This window comes from Triturus cristatus, chromosome 9, assembly GCF_964204655.1.
Source record: "Triturus cristatus chromosome 9, aTriCri1.1, whole genome shotgun sequence".
Taxonomy (NCBI): domain Eukaryota; kingdom Metazoa; phylum Chordata; class Amphibia; order Caudata; family Salamandridae; genus Triturus; species Triturus cristatus.
This window is the reverse complement of record NC_140592.1, coordinates 741,808,025-741,830,356: the sequence shown is the minus strand read 5'-3', so window position 1 is coordinate 741,830,356 and position 22,332 is coordinate 741,808,025. Positions and strand designations below refer to the sequence as shown.

General features: G+C 45.3%; 1 protein-coding gene across 5 annotated transcripts in view; it reads right to left on the bottom strand.

Annotated features, from left to right (window-relative positions):
* The window catches only part of LOC146798697 (nuclear RNA export factor 1-like), an 801,269-nt gene that overhangs the window by 120,793 nt on the left and 658,144 nt on the right, over positions 1-22,332 (bottom strand). For all 5 annotated transcript variants that reach the window (XM_085626008.1, XM_085626009.1, XM_085626012.1 and 2 more), the window contains exons 19-20: positions 4,964-5,146; positions 4,433-4,493 (exon numbers count right to left, since the gene is read on the bottom strand). In XM_085626008.1, coding sequence (XP_085482134.1) covers positions 4,433-4,493; positions 4,964-5,146 — 244 coding nt within the window. The remainder of the gene's footprint in view (positions 1-4,432; positions 4,494-4,963; positions 5,147-22,332) is intronic.

Sequence of the window (22,332 nt, the reverse complement as noted above, 5' to 3'; positions counted from 1 at the left end):
GGCTAACAGTGAAGTATGATTTTAACATGTCTTTCCCTCTAGAAGGGGGGAATAATATCCTCATGTCCAGAAATGGTATGGGGGTATTATTCCACAGTGTTAGACACCTTACACGACATGTTTCGATAAAGCCAAACCATAGTTACCATAACCGTCTAAGATTATAAGGCACTTTAAGAGTATATGGTAGGCTATATCATAGAACAGCTATAAGGACTTGGTTCCGAAAGCTGCAGACAGGCTCAGCTCATGCTAGAGCACCATCTCACATGTTACCAAGCACTCTGCCTCCAGGATTGTTAAGGCCTGCCATAGGAGTGACTGATAGGTACACGTGTCTATATGTAAGTTAGGTATAGGAATACTACACCTAAGCAAGGGGTGATTACACGACCTTGCCCCAGCTGAGTGATCAGCCAGTTGTGTCAAAATGGAAGGCCAGGCCAGGGGTGGCATAATGCATGCTGCAGCCCCTGGTAGGCCTAGGGTACACCTATGCCCTGGGTACCTAGGGTACACTGTACAGGGGCCAATAAGGTGATCCTATCCAAATGGGTTATGCACCTAAAGTACATAGTGTTAATTTAGAGAGAGAACAGCAGGGCTGTGGGTCTGATTAGCAGGCCCACAGCCACATCTAAGTCGAAAACCAGTAAAGCAAAAGCAAAAAGTGGGGGTGAACATAGAAAGCAGACCCTACTCTCCTACAGCCATAGTGTACACCTTCTTCCCAATAGCGTCCAGACGTCTACCATCCCGATCCGGAGGAGCGGAGAGGAGGGATTCCGCGGTCGTCGTTGAGCTGCTTGGGCGATAACTGAATCTGCCTTTGGTTGGCCTATCAAGCATGCAGGCGAATTGTCCGGCGCCTTGTATTTTTTATCAAGGCGGGGCAGGACCGCAGGAACAGAAGCCGGAGCCTTCATAACTTTTAATCCTTCTTGCCAAATGAAAACAATATTCGGAATAGACCGTACTTGCTTTCTTGGTTGATCTTTAAAATCCTAAAGGAAACAATCATCCTTCTTTGTTTCCATAGGAAGTAGAAAACGCTGTGTAGCCCTCGCCATAAGAAGGTGAAAACCTCCAATGTCAACATGAGGAGAATCAACAGTTGCAGGAGTTGAAGGAGACGGAGTTTGAATTTGGTAATCATCCCATTCCGTGAGGAGTGATCTGTCATTCAATTCTCCTTCCTCTCTATCATCATCAGAGGTGTGAGCATCCTGTGAGTGATGCGAAGGTACAGGAGAATGTGGCCTGGGTGACCTCAAAGCTGACGAAGATTGAGGCACAGGTGTGGGCGGTATAGAAGAAGCCGATTCAGATGGAGGGAAACGGCGATAGTAATCGTCCAACATGTACTGCAGATTGTTTAACAGAGCCAAAGGCATTTGGGCCGTAGGAACTGGATCTGGAGCTGAAGGAACCGTCTCCGGACAAAATTCGTCATCTTGATCCACATCTTGGTACTTAATGAGGAGTTCAGAAGGGCTCCTGGCGGCACGAAACCTATCTCCCTCGTCTGACTCTTCATCATCCTCTTCAGAATCCAGTAGTTGTTCAGGTAACCTAAGAGGAACCTTAGAAGGAGAGATTTTAATTGGAGAGAGCACCTCCAATGAAGATCCACGTCTTTGTAGTAAAAAAGACGTCGCTGTCGACGGAGGCAATTGCATAAATGGTGTCATAGACGGTGTCGAAGATACAGCAGGCGTAGACGAAGACCAAACCTGAAGAGCTGTACATGAAGATAGTGGTAACGTCGACGAGGCAACCGTCGAAGAGGTAGTCGTCGACGAGGCAGGCGTCGATGGAGTCATCGTCGACGAGAAGGACTTCGTCGACGAGACGGACTTCGTCGATGAGGCAGTCGTCGACGAGGCAATTGTCTACGACACTCTTTTAATCTTCGTCGTCAGAGCGTCGATGGTAGATTTAATCTCTTTCATCGACGGAACTGGTCTGACGGGGTCAGATACCAGCGGCGAAGACGCCGACGACATTATCATCTGTGGCTTCGGCGACGAGAAGGTTGCAGTCGACGTCATCGTAGTGGCGACAGAAGGCTTAGTTGACGAAAGCGTCGTCGTCGAGCTCGTCGACGAGGGACCCTGTTTCTGAGGTAAATCCTTGTCAGAAACTTGCTTTGAAGATTGAGACTTCGCAATCTTTCTCGGGGGCGTAGAAGGCATAGTTTTACTCTTAGAAGATGGAAGAGCCTTTTTAGAAGTATAAGGCAACTCAGCACTCTTGGAGATATGCTGTTTCTTCGACACCTTAGCCCCAGGAGAAGATAAATCTGTGTCAGCACTCCTCTTTCTGGAGGACGCAGTCTGGACAGAGGCAACACTCCCAACTTCAGATAAGGGATTGTTCTGATCTTTAATCTTCTGTAGTCACAGAAGTAGACGCCCCTCTCTGTCCCTCAGAGTCTTTGGTGGGAAAGTTCTGCAGATCTTGCAGTCTCTCACCTGGTGGTCAGGATACAAGCAGTAAATGCATTTCTTGTGGGGATCTTCTGAAAACAGCTGGAGCTTCTCACAAGATTCACATGGTCGAAAGAGAGATTTCTTTGAAGAAGACATCCTCACAAGAACATTTTCCAAAGAAGAACTGAGCAGAGCTCAGGGAGACTCCCTTCACACGACGTGCGGTAGAAAATCTGAGAGCCTGAGCCTCTGAGAACATTCTGGGCAGTGGTGCTGTCGCCCGTTTGGCTGTAGTTTGGACCATATATAATGACTTGGACGAGTCATGAAAGTGGAGGATTTTTTCCTTTTGATTTCTGGCTACTTTACTTCCTGGTTCTAGGTTACCCATGATATGGTTTCTATATGCATATATATATTGCTATTTTTATGTACCGTGTGGCTCCCTCTCCGACAACGGGGAATGATTCAGGCATGTGAATCTATGAAAGATACCCCAATACTGGAGCAGTGCGGGTGCTAAGCACTGGAAAGCACCGGCACAAATTAACCACTGGCTGTTCAGATGCTTTATTTTTCTGAATCTATCTAAGAAGTCTCCCCTCATGACCATTGAGGGTTTTGACCAAGAATGTTCTGCAGATCTTGGAGTCTTTGGCTTTGTGATCTGGGTATAGACAGTCGATGCATCTCTTGGGAGGATCAGTTAAAGCCTTCATATTCCCACAGGAATCACAAGCTTTAAAAAAAGCTTTTCTTAGATTTTTCTTTCGCTGCCATTTTTCAGACACAGTAGGGTTTAATAGTCCATCTCATATCAAGGAAAAAGGTCTGAACTGTCACTCACCTGTACCTTAAGTAAGAGCAAAGTTCTGGCACGTCCTTCCATACGACTTGTGGTAGACATCTGAGGTATGAAGACATCTGAGAGCACTTTAACCTCACTGGCGAATGTTTGGGCCTATTAGAATGAGGTAGCTTTCTTAAGGTGGAAACTGTCTATGCTCTTCTAAGCTGTAGGTGCCTTTTAGCGCTATTTTTAAGTTACAAGGAGACTCCCACTTTGATGACAGGGAATGATTCAATCATGTAAATCTATGAAAGAAACGAGGCTGGAGAACTGGCAGTTGGTGCTTTTGCGGAAGGTTGGAACTCTCGGCCCCTTCACAAGATTAGCCATACTTCAGGTTGATGGGCAGTGTAGTTTTCAATGTCAGTTGCTGCACTGGAATACGGCTCTGTTAACAAGAACTATGGAGGGCTCCTTCAGGGGAGCCGAGAATTGCCAGAATCATTTTAGGTGGGTCAGCTTCAGATTACAAGATCTACATCCTTTTAAAACCCTTTCCCCGCAGCATGGTTATCATCCTGGAGGCAGAATAATAATGTGGAACCAGAGCTCTTGGTGTAAATCCATTTACTCAGGAAAAATAAGAATTAAATGAAGACATCAAGTCATCTGAGACACAGTAAGAACTAGAGCTCTTGAAGAAAGGCAATTTGTGGGCAAGTCAGAGTGTAAATCCAGTGGCACTTGTACCCAGTCTTAAATCTGCTAAAAGAACCAGACCAATGCTGAATATAAGTTCTCCAAATTTCCTCCACATCAGGAGAAGACCATTAAAGATGTGTGTGCATGGGAAGGGATGGTAGGATTTGGAAGTTTAAATTTAGTTTTCACAAATCATCCATTCAATTCCAGATGAAACCACAAGATGGTAGGATAACTCCACAGAATGTGATTCGACAAGGCTCATGGTTCAAAGCGCCTAGTTTGTGCAGTTATAGTATTCTCCTGTAGGGTATATGTCTACCAAAAATATTCTAAAAATGTACTGAGACTTACAGGAAGGCTTCTAAAGGTTATGAATGCAAAAGATGGGGAAGGATATGAGGTGGCAGACCAAGAAATGAGACTGAAGCCAAGCCACATGTCCTGCCCAAAATGATATAGAAATTAAAACTGGGTAGTACCCTTATTTCTGTTACAGTCCACTCACCTTAAGCTTGGTGAAGATCAGTGCTGCCAGTGCAAAGTCCCAGTCATTGTCAATAAGACACCTATCGGGAAATCAAGAGAACATCAGATGTGGAGAAAAACTAGAGAGGGTGGGGACTGTGAAAGTGTGGAAGGGTTGAAGAAGTGGGAGGGCGAAAAGGAGATGTTAGTGTGAAATCTGACTGAAGTCAAGACAGGCTGTTATGGAGGCAGAGCAAAATGAAAAAATAAGGAGGGCGGGTGTCATGAAAAATGTAAGTGAAGAGGTGTAGAGTTAAGTAGCATGAAGATTAAGTAAAAGAGTAGAAAAGGAGACAAGTCAGCAACAGACATAAGCCAGACAAATACATTACAAAAAATTGCTGAAGATATCAAAATGGAACAAAAACTTGACAAATTGACATTAAAGATGTGATAAAACATGATCAGGATGGTGAAGATAGAGCTAAAAATATGCAAAGGACAAGGTGAATGGGAAGAAAGGAGGAGGGTGGGACAGTGAGGGTTGGAGACAATAGTAGAAAAAACTCACTTCTGTGACCACTCCAAATTCATGCCGAATTGCAGTGAGAAGTCTTTGATCATTTCTTGGTGCGTCGAGGGAAGGGTGGGCACCAGGCTGCTGGACGGCGTTGGAGCTGACGTGACAAATGCTTCGCGGATCTCCTCTGGAGTGGCTTCGCGAACATGGAGCTGGTCATTCACTATACAGAGTCTGCCAGAGAATGAGAGCACAGAGTACTGACTGGTCACCAATAGTTACTCAACATACCACCAAGGTAACAGCTTACTAAGTTAAGGGGATAACACAGAGGTAACCCAGACTCTTTTAACAAACAGCACAAAGGCTAGTCTCTTGGGTTAAACAGGTGGCCATCCAGTGTTTAGGCACTGAGCCCACCACCAAGAAGTTGGAGCAAGTTACTCTCTGTAGTGATTCTGATACACAGCCTTTGGTCCTATTCCAGAGGAGTTCAATCGCTTTGGACGACATGAAAGCAGTTCCCTTATCACTCAAGATATAAGAACCATGAAAGAATTAACTGTCACCCTCCTGCACCACTCCCAACAACACTGTTTTAAGTGAACATAATAATGTAACCAGATATTCATGAAGGTAATGTTCAATATAAAGGAGTTGGCCCGTAACTAATAATATGAAGCCTAAATCCAGGACTGTGAAATGTGAGACAAAACCATTTGAGCCAAGACCACTGTCCTCCAAGAAAACGGTTAAGAACAGGCACCAGCAATGTCTAAGTGAATTGCAGTTACCAGTCTCTCAGAGAAATTGTTGTGAGAAAGTGACACTTTCTATATGGTTGCACTCACTTTTTGCTGACTTGCTGATGTGCTTTGACTGAGTGTGCCCTGGGCTCCTGCTAATCAGGTATCCAGGGCCTATTGTAGGAAGCTGGCTCTGTATATACTATACCAAAGTGAGCTATAGTGTGCACAGAGTCCAATGTAATCCCAAAGCTAGGCAGAGGTAAAGTTAGATAGCACCTCACTCTCTATTTGTGGTAGTGTGGTCGAGCAGTAAGGCAGTATCAGAGGACAGTGTTAAGCATTTGTTGTAGACACTCAGTCAAGCAAATGAATTCACACACTCAAAGACTGAACTTCAGACCAATTGTTTTTGTATCAAAAATATTCTTTTAGTTATTTTATTTCCTAGAACCAAGCAAGCCTGGCACAGGTAAGTGATAAGTACTTTGCAGTAAATATACAGATTGTAACACAGTTTGGTTTGCAATTGTAAATGTACTTTGATTTGATTACAGTAGTGTGGTAAATAATTTAATTACCGGGACTTAATTTGATACAGAACATAATAAAAATAGCTCAATAAATAAGAGGCAGAATCCGTGGTATTAGAGGTTCGGAATGGGCTTTATTCCAATATACGATTCGGAATCGTGGTCTCCAGGTTCCATCACCACGGAGGTTCAGGAAGTGAAGTACATACATTATTGATAATTAATTACTTTTATACAATAGGCATTACAGTGAAGCAGATGCGAGAGGCGTAACAATTGATAAGGAAGATAACATTATTCATGCGTAATCGAAAATGGGCGTGATTGGGCGTAACAAAGGAACGTCATCAGGCATGATGTCATAATGGGGTGGTTCCATGAAAGAATTTCGCAATGTCAGCAGAAATACTTGGCAGAGATGCGCGCGCAGCAGCATGACGTGTGATTGACGTGCAGCTAGGGGGTGAAGGGGACTTGACATTTAGCTCTACATGTGGCGACAGATGTCTGGAGGGTCAAGTCAACCTAATCCCAAATCATATCTAACATCCTATGTTTAAAGAACTATGTTATCCAAAAGAGAGGCCTTCTTGGAGTAGAATCTTATTCTATACTGACTATACTGACTGTTAGTGCGTGTACAAGCGTCTAAGTGTCTACACTAGATGCGAGGGGGTAGGAATCTTCCATAGTAACAGGGCTATGAATTACTTGCATAAAGACAGAGAAGCCGGGCCTTTGCTCGGTAGCTGGCGGAATGTTTACTTAAACTACTAGACAGGAATGCATTGGGCAGGGAGCGGAGCAGATAATTTCGAAGGTGAAATACAGTTCTTGGCAGGCAGCAAGCTGATGTCAGGCATCGTGAGCCGCGCAGAGGATGAGACAAAGTTCATGGTCACAGATGCAGGCTCGGACTGGAGCTTCAGAGATAGAAAGCAAGAAAAACTTGATGACAGAATCAGGGCCTACTCGTCTGAACTGTAAAATGGCATAAGTGAACCATATAAAGGCGGTGGCCTTTCGTACTTAGGAATGGAATATCCGGCTCATTCATGGCGGATCTAAAAGAGGACATGTTAACGGTGGACGCACATGTATTTGCGTCTTCATAACTGGAACTTGAGGGAACATACATGTACTTGTAACATGCACATAGAACCGTTGGGGTCCAAGATAGGGGACATAACTGACCAGAAAAATCCATATTTCCACATTCCCTCCTTGTCCCCTACTTGCCCGTCAGGAGATATCAATCTTCATTAATCCATTGATCTGTTCATATAGCATCATTTGTTCTTCTTTCTTCTTCCGGAATCTTGAACGATGTGGAATACACGATGTGGCACACAGACCACAAATCGCTGGTCCATATTGCAGGCATAAGCAGCAACTGAATAGTATGAGGAGGCCAATACCTAGGAAGGATAGAACTCTACATCCCCAGGCTGATAACACGCTCCACAACCAACCGGACCAAGTCCAGGTGCCTGGATTCTGGTGTATCTGGCACACAATCTTATGAAGGCGTGTTATGGCTTTATATACAGATGGCGAATTTTCTGGTATGAAAATGCAACAGCTTGATCCGATGACCCTACAAGCTCCGCCCCTATCGGCCAGGATGACGTCAAGGACAAGACGATTTTGAAGCACAACAATCCGCATAGCAGACTGCTCTTCTGTTAAATTGCCTAAGGCGGAAATAGTTTCGTTCACTACTGCTTCAAGGGTTCTAGTTAATCTACGTATCAGCTTACTATTAGTAACGGTACCTATATAGGGAAAAAGACCTTTATTGAAATCTGTGTATTTTTCCCATGCTGTTTCAGTGTAATCGACTATTGGGAGATCTCTCCTTTCTCTATTGTGTACTAAATGAGTATTTCTGTGATAATCAGGAGGAGCTAGAAAAACAGGTGGTAAAAGGAATCCAATGTAGCAGGTACCATCCCAATCTAGAGGCAAACGTACATATGCCGTCTGACCACATATAAAATAGGAATGGCGGGAAGCTCTAAATGTCGACTTGCCTTGATCACTGAATTCTATTACAGTGGTGCATCTACTATGGCCCATATGTATGGAACCATTTTTTCTTACACATAGTTCACCTTTTACTGGAAATACTGCCATGGCGGGCAAAATTGGAGTAGCTTCGGATTCGATATTTAGGATCATAAGATTAAGCGTAAAGTTACCTAATCCATATACTTCATTTTCTAGATCAGTTCCTGTTCTTTTGGGAAGTCCTTCCTTGTTGGGGTGGCAGACTTTAAGCAAAACTAAGTTCAGATTTCCCCATACCCAGTTGTCTTGATAAACTGCAGAATTTGAATCTAAAGAATTAATTAAGCTAAACCATGCTCCACAGGAGCCGTTGTGTGTGAACGGGTATGGAAAAAGAGGTAGAATTCCTTTATAGTTCTGATAGGGAGGGAGTCGGCCACATATCCAACAATTTGTAGCATTGCTAACCTGATGGGAATGATGTAACATACTAATAAAAGTGTTATTGCGCAGCGCAAATCTGTATGACAATTCATGCGGGGGTAATTCACTAAAAGAATGTTCAGCAGTAACATTATAAACATGTCTAGAAATAGGATAATATATGTGCAACAATATACTTGCAATAATTATTAAAAGACTTAAGAAAAACAAAATTAATAACGTCACTGTGCAATGACTACGCAGTGATTTACAGTAAGCATGTCGTTTCAACATTTTTCGGGTTTTTCCTCTATTCAGATCTAAGGGATACATGTCGGAGACAAATTCAACCGCTTCACCTTGGAGAGGACTTAAACAATCAAATTTCCCGACTGATTAGATCTGAGTTTTAGTTTATAATGTTCGTGACTACTTGAGTCAACCAAAGGAAGTTTTGAGTCAATGGGTGAAGACACACGAGGTGTAGTTTTTATATCTGATGGTAGTCCATAAAATTTCTTGATATGACTTGAATGTACCCAGCCTTTCCTGCCTTCGATCTTCACGGCTGTCCTTGTGGTGAGCAAGACCAATTGCGGCGACCTCCACCTAGGATCCAGCTGAGTCTTTCGATCAAAGTTCCTCACTAAAACGAGATCCCCCGGAATTACGTCATGGGGTTTCACCTCAGTGTTGTCAGGAAAAGCTGCAGCTACCTGTGAACGACAAGATTGTAGTGCAGACATCAAGGAAGCCAAATAATCTGTCAGCATATTACAGTCAATATCAGTTATTTTACGTGGTATAGGCGTCCCCCACATATTTGGTGGTCTGCCAAAGATCACCTCATACGGGGATAGCCCTGTTCGAGAGTGTGCTACCATTCTCATGTAAAAGAGTGCAACTGGTAATGCTACTACCCAGTCGACACCTTTTTCCCTGCATATTTTGGACAATCTGATTTTCAAAGTTTGATTATGTCGTTCCACGAGACCTGCTGCCTCGGGGTGTCGGACACAATGAAACTTCCACTGATAGCCTAACAAAAGTGAAACGTGTTTCATTAGTTCGGATGAGAACGGCTGGCCATTATCTGAATAGACAACACGTGGTAAACCGTACCGTGGGAAGAATTCTCGAACTAGCTGCTTGGCAGTGGTCGGGGCAGTGTAATCTGATACTGGGTACGCTTCGGTCCAACGGGAAAGAGCACAGACAACTACGAGAACATATTTGAATCCTCGACATCTTTCCATCTGGATATAATCCATCTGAAGGGCTTCAAAAGGGTGATCAGGAGGCTGAAATCCACCCTGCTCTACGGGAATGCTTTTACCTGGGTTAAACTGACAACAGATCATACAGGTACGAACTTTTTGTTTCGCTGCTGCTCGTAAATGCTTGTTGAACCAAATATGTTGAATGCTGTCTAGCATAGCTTTCTCTCCTAGATGCGCTGGACTATGGACAGTGTTAATAATGACTTGGACCATTGAATCAGGAAGGAACCATACAGATTTTTCCTTCGTCATCCATCCTTGATCCGTTTGGATCCCTCCTAACTCAGTCCATTTCCTTATTTCGTCTGGAGTAGCATGTGTCTGTATGTCAATTACATCAAGAGCGGGATCCTTAACCATCATGCAATGTGTTGGTGTCTGGACTATTGTCTTTGTCATGTCGGATGTTTGAGTTTGAGCAGTCTGTTTAGCTGTTCTGTCAGCTAGATCATTGCCTTGAGAAATGATATCAGTAATTTTCGTATGAGCTTTACATTTCATAATCGATATTGCAATGGGTAGATGTATTGCATCTAATAAGGCATGAATGAGGGGTCCGTGCTGAATGTGGGCACCGTGAGAAGTTAAATAACCTCTCTCTCGCCACAGCACGCCGAAGTCATGTACAACTCCGAATGCATAACGTGAATCAGTGTATATGTTGACTTTTTTATTTGTGGCTTGAATACAGGCCTGTGTCAGAGCGACGAGCTCTGCTGCTTGAGCGGACAAGGTATTTATACACTTGGTTTCAATAATTTCAGTGTCTGTTGTGACTGCGTAAGCGGCCACTAACTCTCCTGTACCTGTTCTCATACATGAACCATCTACATACAGTGTCAGGTCTGGATCTGACAATGGGACATCTGTCAAGTCTTGTCTGGGTTTCGTCGTTATTGTAATAACATCAATACAATCATGAGCTAGTGGGTCTGTTCCATTTACAGGTAAAAGTGTGGCAGGATTCAATGTGTTACAACGTCTGATTTCTATATGTGGCTGAAACAATGTTAATTCGTAACCTGTAAGTCGCGCTATAGTCAAGTGTTGTGTTTGCGTTCGATTCACAAGAACCTCTACTGCGTGTGGTACTTGTACTGTCAATGGATGTCCTAACACTATGGCATCGCTTTGTCTGATTGCTAAAGCTGTCGCTGCCACTGATTTCAGGCACGCAGGCAGAGCCTGAGCTACGGGATCTAATGTACTGGAAAAATAAGCACATGGTTTGTGTGATCCTGCTTGTTCCTGTGTGAGTACTGATAAGGCAGTACCTTCTCGTTCTGTAACAAAGAGTGTAAAATGTTTTCTGTAACATGGTGTTGCTAAAACAGGTGCTTGGCATAGAGCTTTCTTTAAGCTTTCAAAAGCTAGTGTGTGTTCCTGAGTCCAAGGGAGGACAGTCGATGTGGCTGCCTCCTGTGTTGTTAATTGAATGAGTGGTTTTGCTAGAAATGCATACTGAGGGATCCACTGCCTACAATATGAAGTGAGGCCTATGAAAGCCCGCACCTCCTTTTGCGTCTTGGGTATTGGCATGTTAGCTATTAACTGAATACGATCTGGTGTAAGCTGCCTTCCCTCCTTGGACAGCGAGTGACCAAGGTAAATAACTCGCTGGACACAGAATTGCAGCTTAGAAGGGGACACCTTGTGCCCCTTTTCGGCTAGAAATTGTAAAACCGTCAGTGATGCTTTTTCACATTCAGGTTCGCTTCGGGCGGTGATCAGCAGATCATCGACATATTGAAGCAGAGCAGTGTTGACTGGCATGTGTATACTGTCAAGTTCTCGTTTCAGTGCTTGGTTATAGATGCTGGGGCTTTCTGTAAATCCTTGAGGTGCGCGTGTGAATTTAAAGCTACGTCCATTTAAACTAAATCCGAACAAGTATTGGCTTTCCGGATCTATTGGGACGCTGAAAAAGGCATTCTTGAGATCAATTACAGTAAAGAATGTTGCTTCGGAATCAATAGCTGTCAGTAACGAAGAGATGTCTGGAACTACGGGGTATTGTGGTACAATACATTTATTTAATTCGCGCAGATCAATAACCAATCGATATACTGGGGGAGCCTTTGGATCAGTTCGTTTAAGAATCGGAATTATCGGTGAATTACATACATTGGAGTCGGTCTCCACAACCACTCCTTGGCCGATAAGTTCGTCAATGATTTGCAGTAAAGCCATTACAGCATCTGGGGGTAACTTGTATTGTCGCATTCGTGGTAGTACCACTCCTGCCTTTAGTGTGACTCGATATGGCGTAATGTTCATGCAACCAACATCTGTAGGGCCTTGTGCCCATAAATGTGTGGGTAAAGTCTGCAGTCGGGAATCCATGTCTCGAGACACATAGTGACCTTTGAAATCACGTAAAAACAATCTTACTCCTTCCGGAGAACAACATATTATAGCTCCTAGAGCTTTCAGTGTTTTTATACCTAACAAGTTTTCTGGACATGATTTAGTAAGCAATAAATCTGTAGTTCTGGTCAAGGGTCCTATCGTAAGTGGAAGAGGCTGTGATACTTCATTAACAATAGGTTTTCCTGAAAAACCAAGGGAAATATTCTGTGAGCCTGAGAGGGGTGCCCCTGGAACTTCACTACGTTTTATAGTTGTTCGACTTGCCCCTGTATCAAGTAAAAATTTTCTATCTTGGCCTAATAATTCACTATGTACATAAGGTCCTTCTTGGTCTACAGGGACCTCGATAAGGGGTAAGTCAACTTCCCTCTCTAGGCTGGTTCATGCATATCGTTGATAATCAAGATAGTCATACTGTGCAGTCTGGTACAGCTGTCGTGTCGTGGTTTGTGTGGCAGCAGCAGGCAACGCTGGTGCGGCTGGCACAAACTGTATAGACTGTTGTGGAGCTGGCATGGACTGTGCATGCTGCGGTGCTCCTTGTTCATTCTGATCCTGTCTAAGTGGCCGTGGTCTTTCTTTTGTAATACCTGTGGCGATATTACGCTTCAGGACTGGGCAATCGTGTATGTAATGTCCTGGCTGTTTACAATAGTTGCATGTCCCTTTTACAGGTCCTGCTGAATCACCGGACTGTGTCGTACCCTTTTTATGACCTTCAGCTGGAACTGTCTGGGAGACTAGCATTTTCATTTTCGTGTCTTTCATGCGTCTTTGTTCATGTTCTTGTTCTTCTCTAATTCTATTGTAATGGTACTGTAACATTTGTAACATTTGTGATGGGGTATTACCTTGCCAGGTACTCTCGAATTTTAATACTCTATTCTTCACTTGGGGCAAAGAATTTTCAACTAATTTTGTCACAAACAGATGTGGGTATGACTCGCTACTTGCTTTTATACCACTATTTATACCAAAACATTTTTCGAATCGGGCATAGAAATCACTAGTGTCTTCATCTTGCTTTTGTTTACAGGCTGAGATTGCACCCCAGTCTTCCTTTTTCGTGGTTAATAAACGTGGCAGTACCTGTACTAGTAAACCTGGCAGTGCTTTAGTTTTGTCCCCAAGCCCCGAACCTGGACCTCGGGCCTTTTCTTCATTTTCTAATGCTGTCCAATCTATCTTTTGGTCTCCTACCTCCCACTCTTTTTCCTTGAGTTTTTCATAAATGCCAGCAGGCATTAATACCTTTAATATTGTCATAATGTCGGGATAGGTATACTCTCCCATGAGTAACATGTCTTTAATTTCTCGGTGGAAACCCGCTGGGTCTTTGTCATGACTGGGTACCACTTTCTTCATTTCTAACAATTCTATTTTCGATATGGGCGTATATACATATACACGTTTAAACTGATTGTCCTCGCCCTTTATTGGGTGTACTTCTCGTAAGGGATTCTGTCTGTCCACGTAATACATTGGTCTTTCCTTGATGGGCAATGAAACATGTTCTGGACATACAAAAAGAATGTACTGTTTTCTGGATTCTAGTATTTCCTTAATTAACTTAGTACCTGAACCTTTCCATCTATTCGTGAGTAATTCAGTCAATATATCAGGTAAGGGACCAGGATCTGAATGTTGGCCTTATATAGTATAAGGAGTTGTTGAATCATATAAATCCCAGCTAAACGCTGTTCATTTGGGGTGAGGTTCAAAAATGTGTGTGCTACTGTATCATCATCATACTTTCCGGGACTGTCAATCCAATGAACGGCTGACCTGGCTAATTCTTGTTCATCCATAGAATCAAGAAAATGATAACCCCTTCGTTCTCGCAGTAATTTGTCAGCGGCTTGGAACGAATGCTCGGGGGACCTCATATTTATTATAGGTGCTTGGAAATTCCTGTTATTATCTAGACATATCGGACGTATTGGGTCAGTAAAGTATCTAGTATTATTACAAGATCTTCCTCTACCTACATAGGCTATGGTTTCGGACTGTCCTGTGGACAGTCCTGATCCTTCCTCCTCCTCGTTTTGTTCAAACTGGTCTACCGCTAATCTCTCTTCGTGTAGGCGTTCTATTTCTTTACGGATCTTTCTGCACATGGCTATTATACATTTTTGCCTGTCATGTCTCCCTTCTGATATATTCTGGCTCCATCTGGTAAGAGTTTCCATTGTTTCCGGGTCTACCCCCGGTCGGTCTTGATTTCTGATCACACAATTTATGAGGAAACGTAACAGTTCCCCCTGTATCTCCACTTTCTGGTATTCCATAGCTCTGTTAATACTTTCAGAATCTCGCCCTGTTTGGACAAAATGATATATATTATCTAGATGCATAGTCATTCCTGGTAACTTCCCTAAATACACCGCGGCTCGTCTGATACGTAATGATGCCAGGATCATTTCGTCCTCTTTGCCGGGCACAGGGTCATATCTACAATCTACAAGAAGTTCCTTAAGCGTGCGGGAATTTATGAGTTTGGGGGTACGTGGATGTGCTGACTCTTGAAAGGTAAGTTTATTTATTCTGGGTGGCGTAGAAAAAATGTTGGTAGCACCTCCGGTAGCCCCGTCTGGAGTATCGGGCGTGAAAGGATTCGTAGAACGCGATACAGCAACTATAGGTGTGGACACAGCTATAGAAGTAGCTGTAGGAGCAGATGTGGAAACGGACGTGTTTGCCGGAACTTGTGTCAGGATTTGATGCTGTAAGGATACAGATACAGGATCTTGGCGTTGAACCTCCCCGGCCGACGGTCTATGCGGGGCGGGGCTAGCATACTCGGGAGCTGCGTCATCTAAATATGAGGAAAGAAAAACATCTTCTGCGGTTCTAGGATGCCCCTTAGGATGTACCTTTATTGGAAATAACGGGGGTGGCAAGTCTTTTGGTATCCCCGCAGTAGCCTTAGGTAATCCCTCGGCCAGAAGGGGATACATACCCTTCATAAGGGCATTTCTTTGTCTGTCTACTTGTTCTGATTTTACTCGTGTACCTTCTTCAATTAATAGATTTTCTTGAACTTTATTTGAACTCTCTTTACTCTTCTCTTCCTGTCTACGTGCTTTTTCTGTGCGTCTATACGATTCTTTACGCCATAATTCAATGGCGTCTTTCTGTGATTGTCTAGCTTTCTTTTTCCATAATTCTTCCTCTACTTTCACGATGCACTCTGCATCCCAGGTCCCAGCTGCGGGCCACCTCTGACTTTCTGGTAATTCCTTAGTGTAGTCTACCCATAGATCAAGAAATAATATGGCGTCTAGGCCATGTTTATGATACATGAAGTACCCTGGAGTGTCCCTAGGAGGAATAGGAACAGCTTCTTCGAGTACCCCTTTTCTAGTGGTGATCTGTCTTAGTTTCGAAAAGAGCGGCATATTGAGAACTGGTCTGATACTTGGTCTTGAACAAACTTAATACCATAAAAACACGATAATGAACAGTCATTCATACCACAATATGCAGGACATATTAATACATTTAACATTTAAATGAGCAACGATGATGATGACGATGATCTAAAAAAACTTAATCACTAAACATAATACTCGGCATTAACTGAATTATTCTGAATTTATATACTTGATATACTAGATATACTGCTAAACAGTACAGATACACTGCTGGAACAGTGCAGACCGGATTTGTGTACCCAAACCCGTCTGGACCGGCACAACTTATGTGCACGCCAGAACGCCTCCCCAGTAATGGTACTCACCGGGTAGCTCGGAACGGAAGGCCTCGGAACGGAACTGAACTGAACTGGACCGGACTCGACTCGAAAACTTCGGACACTTCAGGACATCGGACACTTCAGGACATCGGAAACCTGGTGGGCCTCTGTATACCTCGGATCTTGCTCTCTCAGCTAGGCTCTGGTCGGGATACTTCGCACTTCTCACCGCCTCGTCTGGGTGTTGATCGCAGCCTCAGTCGCCCCCGCTTGACCGGAGGGAGATACAGGAAATCCTGCTGGTACGCGTTGTTGTCCGTCCAGCTGTGGCAGGAGACCGGGCCTGCAACGCACCGCCGGCGCGTGAGATGAGAAAGTGTCCCTGTTCGGGCGCCATTTATGTGGTAAATAATTTAATTACCGGGACTTAATTTGATACAGAACATAATAAAAATAGCTCAATAAATAAGAGGCAGAATCCGTGGTATTAGAGGTTCGGAATGGGCTTTATTCCAATATACGATTCGGAATCGTGGTCTCCAGGTTCCATCACCACGGAGGTTCAGGAAGTGAAGTACATACATTATTGATAATTAATTACTTTTATACAATAGGCATTACAGTGCAGCAGATGCGAGAGGCGTAACAATTGATAAGGAAGATAACATTATTCATGCGTAATCGAAAATGGGCGTGATTGGGCGTAACAAAGGAACGTCATCAGGCATGATGTCATAATGGGGTGGTTCCATGAAAGAATTTCGCAATGTCAGCAGAAATACTTGGCAGAGATGCGCGCGCAGCAGCATGACGTGTGATTGACGTGCAGCTAGGGGGTGAAGGGGACTTGACATTTAGCTCTACATGTGGCGACAGATGTCTGGAGGGTCAAGTCAACCTAATCCCAAATCATATCTAACATCCTATGTTTAAAGAACTATGTTATCCAAAAGAGAGGCCTTCTTGGAGTAGAATCTTATTCTATGCTGACTATACTGACTGTTAGTGCGTGTACAAGCGTCTAAGTGTCTACACTAGATGCGAGGGGGTAGGAATCTTCCATAGTAACAGGGCTATGAATTACTTGCATAAAGACAGAGAAGCCGGGCCTTTGCTCGGTAGCTGGCGGAATGTTTACTTAAACTACTAGACAGGAATGCATTGGGCAGGGAGCGGAGCAGATAATTTCGAAGGTGAAATACAGTTCTTGGCAGGCAGCAAGCTGATGTCAGGCATCGTGAGCCGCGCAGAGGATGAGACAAAGTTCATGGTCACAGATGCAGGCTCGGACTGGAGCTTCAGAGATAGAAAGCAAGAAAAACTTGATGACAGAATCAGGGCCTACTCGTCTGAACTGTAAAATGGCATAAGTGAACCATATAAAGGCGGTGGCCTTTCGTACTTAGGAATGGAATATCCGGCTCATTCATGGCGGATCTAAAAGAGGACATGTTAACGGTGGACGCACATGTATTTGCGTCTTCATAACTGGAACTTGAGGGAACATACATGTACTTGTAACATGCACATAGAACCGTTGGGGTCCAAGATAGGGGACATAACTGACCAGAAAAATCCATATTTCCACAGTAGTGTTACTGATAATGCAATGCTTTTCAGAATACAATACATATACTTTGAATGAGACTTTCAGTAAGATTACAGGTAAGTTACTTTTGAGATTAATTATCTTACTCAGAGTGGTATACCTGGTTACTACTCTGGGACATTTCCTGTGAACAGGTAAGTAAAATCGTTTTTGTTAAACAGTACAATTTTAAAGAATTTCTTTAGGTTTTCAAACTCCACTCTTGGGGTCCCCCTGGGTCAAGGATGCACTCTTGTTACACCCTCAGCAGCACTAGGGCGGCCGGGTGCAGAGTGCTGAGGCTCAATGTTATCCAATGAGGGATAGGGGGCCTCCGGTTGGTGGCTGCTGGCAAGCAGGCCACAAGGTTGTGGAAGCTAAGCTCCTGGTGTTAGGCTGCGGGCAAACACAAAAAGTGCACCCTCAGCGGTGGCTGGGTGCAGGGTGCAGGTTTCGCATCGGGTGCCCTGTTGTTTTCAATGGGGATTTTTGGTTTTGTTTTCAGCTGCAGGCTCGGTCCAGGATGACTTCCAGGAGGAACCAACAGCTGGGCAGGTAAGTTGGAGGACTCTTGGACGTAGGTGCACCTCGGGTTCCGTTCTCCAGGGCACAGGGCAGCTGGATGCAGGGGTGTCTTTTGAGGTCGTATTTCACTTTACCGGGCCACTAGTGGTTGGGGGGGTCTCCGTACAGAGGCTGCAGGCGACGTCGGGGAGTCCTGGAGGGGTCAACCAAAGGTGGACTTTGACTCTGGAGTGCTGGGGAACCTTGCTGGGACCGGTGGGCCACTAGAACTCGGGCCGTAGGCGACGGGTGCAGTAGTGGTTCCAGGCGTCGGGTTTCTTTTTCCTCAGCAGGCTTGGAGTCTTTCTTTGGGGTTTCTTCTGAACAGGACTGCTGTTCACAGGAGATCTGGTCTTTGTTGAAGGCAGTCAGTCCTCCCAGTGGTTCTGGAGGTCGCTGGCTGCAAGACAAGACGATTTTTGGTACAGGATCTCTGGAAACTGCAGACGGGTCTGTAGGGCGGGGGCCAAGTCAGTTGTTCTCTGCAGTCTCCTCTGCTGGGCGTCTTTCGTCCTTTTTCTTCTTAGGTTCCGTGAATCTGCCTTCTTGGTTCAGGGCTTCCCTCTAAATACTGTATTTAGGGGGCGTTTAGGGGCTTGAGGTCAGTAGCCAAAGGGCTACTGACCTTAGGGTGACTACACCCTGAATGTGCTCACCCCAAGTGGGGGAGTGAGCACAATCCCTAATCCTGATTGGGGAGTACTTGCCATCTGCAAGATGGTGTGCACTGAAGAGTGGAGTTCACCTCGCCTCCCCACCTGAGGGGTGGAGTTGGCAGAGGTGGGCACACCTTCTGGGCTGGCTAGTTTTTCCCGTCTGTCTTCCCGCCGAAAAGGATGGGAGATAGAAAGGGGGCCTGCTCCTGATAGCAGAAGAGGCTGCGGGTCGCATTACAAAGGCTGCCAGGCCTTTGAAGCTCCCCTGCCACTGATGGCTCTTCCTTGCCTGGGGGAGGTGTGAACACCTTTGCCCAGGAAAGGCTTTGTTTCTGGGCTCAGGGAGCGTAGTCTTCCACCCTAGGGGTCCAGAAACATGTCTTGTGGTGGCCGGCTGGTGTGTACCAGTCAGGGAACCCACCTGGGCGTTTTTCAGGGGGCATCTCTAAGATACCCTCTGTGTGCATTTTTTATTAAATCTCACACTGGCATCAGTGTGGGTTTAATGTGCTGAGAAGTTTGATACCAAACTTCTCAATTTTCATTGTAGCCATTATGGTGCTGTGGAGTTCGTAATGACAAGCTCCCAGCACCATGTACTTTTAATGGCAGCCCTGCACTTACAATGTCTAAGAATGGACTTAGAAACTGTAGGGGTACAGCGCTCATGCACCTCTACCCTCACCACTGGCATAGGGTACCCAGCTAGAGGGGTGACTGATCTATGCAAGGGCAGTGGGTTGTAGGCATGGCACACAGGGATGTGTGCCATGTCAACTCTTCACTTTGTTCTGCACCAAAACACGCAGCCTGCAAAGGCAGTGTGTGTGTGTAGAGGGACAGGGCTTCTAAGGGTGGCATAATAACTGGTGTAGCTCTTAAGAGGTCTTCCCTGGTCACAGTGCCCTGGGTACCCGTGGTACCATTTACCAGGGGATGACCTGTGGCCAGAGATGCCAATTGGGTTAGTTTTGGGGAAAGAACACAGGCCCTGAGAACCTGATTGGCAGGGACCCAGGGCACATCAAGTTATCAGTAGTCTGGCAAAAAGTGGGGGGTTACTGCAACAGAAACACACTTTCCTACACCTATGTTCATTCCCTAAAACTGAACTGAAGCCTAAGCCCAATTGGCATCTCTAGCCACAGGTCAGCCCTTGGTAAATGGTACCACAGGTATCCAGGGCACTGTGACCAGAGAAGGCCTCTAAGGGCTGCAGCACATATTGTGCCACCCTTAGAGGTCCTGTACCCTTAAACACACACACTGCCTTTGCAGGCTGCATGTTTTGGTGCAGAACAAAGTGAAGAGTCGACATGGCACACATCTCTGTGTGCCATGCCTACAACCCACTGCCCTGGCATAGATCAGTCACCCCTCTCGCTGGGTGCACTATACCAGTGGTGAGGGTGCAGGTGCATGAGCCCTGTATCCCTACAGTGCCTAAGTCTATTCTTAGACATTGTAAGTGCAGTGCTGCCATTAAGAGTATATGGGTGTTTGTCATTATGAACTCCACAGCACCATAATGGCTACACTGAAAACTGAGAAGTTTGGTATCAAACTTCTCAGCACATTAAACCCACACTGATGCAAGTGTGGGATTTAATGAAAAATACACACAGAGGGCATCTTAGAGATGCCCCCTGAAAACTAACCCACCACTAGTGTCCATGCTGAGTGGCTGCTTTCAGCTGCCACCACCAGGCATGCTTCTGGACCCCTGGGTCGAGAGCCTGCTGCTCTCTGGGGCCTGAAACAATGCACATCCTGGGACGAGGGGCCAATCCTCCCCCCAAGGATGGGCAGGGTTCACGAAGGGCAAGCTTCAAAGGCTTGCAGCCTTTGTGAGCTTCCCCAGGCCACTTGCTGCTTTCAGCAACTGGTCTCTACTGGTTCTGACCCCCAATTTGGGCGGGAGAACCGGTGGGAAAAACAAGTGAGGAAGAGAGGTGTGCTCACCTCTGCCAATTCCACCCCTCAGATGGGAGGCGAGGTGAAGCACAACTCCCAGTCCTCGCCATCTTGCAGATGGGGGGACTCAGCCAACCAGGGACAGGCTCATGCCCCCCTCCCACTGGAGGGTGGCATAATAGGGGGTGTACACACCCAAGGGAAGGGACCAATTGGTCCCTGCCTTTTACCTACATGTAACACCCCTAAATCTAGTATTTAGGGGCACCCCTGAACCTTGTTTCCTTAGACAAGAAGAAACAACAAGAAGAAACTACAAGAAGAAGAACCAAACAGCCGTACAGAGCTAACAAGAGGAAGGAAGACGTTCACTGACTTGGCCCCAGCCCTACCGGCCTGTCTCCACCCCAAATCTGCTCCTGCGAAATACCAGTGTGTCCTACAGCCAGTAACCTCGAAAACCCCAGAGGACCTGCCTGCCTTCAATCCCAAAGACTTTGTCTCTCGTGAACACCGGATTTGTTAATCTGCAACCTCTGGCTCCGACCGGACACCGCAAATCCGCCCCACTCTGCACCCGCCATCCACGGCCCTAGCTCGAGTAGGCAAAAACCACGAGGAGGTCACCCCGACGATCCTGACCCGAGATCCGGCGACCCCTGACCTGCCTCAAGCCTCCAGCCAATGCCTGCAGCCTAAATCCGGAAGGTCCCCCAAAACCGTGACCAGGAGCTGGTAAGAAAAACCGACCCCAAAAGGCACCCGACGCCCCACAGCCTTGGATGCCCAAACCGACAGTGCCTAGCCAACCCCTAACTTCCCAACTTACCTCTCGAAGTGGTGGTCGCACCCAGAAGACCTTCATCTCCAAGCCTGCAGTGCCTTTGCAAACCGGAGGTTCCCCATTAAAACCAACAGGGCGCCCGACGTCGAAACAGCACCATGCACCCAGCCGCCCTAGTGCCGCTGAGGGTGCACCTTTGGTGGTACTTTGTTTCCATATTTGCCCTGAGCTAAAGTCCAGGAGCTTTGCTCACACAACCAAGTGGCCTGCTTGACAGCAGCCACCAACCAGAGGCCCCTTATCCCCCATTGGATAACATTGGGCCTCAGCACTCTGCATCCGGCGCCCCTAGTTCCCCTGAGGGTGTAACTAGAGTGCATCCTTGACCCTGGGGGAACCTTGAGTCTACCCCTAGAACCTCAACTCCCACTACCAAATACTTACCTCAAAACCGATAACACTATTTTCCTCCATAGGATAACATTAAGATTTTTCTTGGAAAAGTTTTTAAGTATGGAGTTTGGAAACCGTAAGAAATTCTTTAAAATTGCACTAACTAACAAAACAATTTTACTTACTTGTTTGCAGGAAATGTCCTAGAGTAGTATCCAGGTATACTACTCTGAGTAAGAAAAGTAATCTCAAAAGTAACTTACCTGTAAATTTACTCTAAAGCCCATTCAAGTCTATGTACTGTATTCACAAAGTACTGCATTTCTCTGAAACCATACTGTAAGTCAAAGCAAAATGCATATACAATTTCAATTCAAACTGTTTACAAACTGCATTTCTACTGTAAAGTATTTATTACTTACCTGTGCCAGGCTTGCTTGGTTCTAGAAAATAAAATAACTAAAA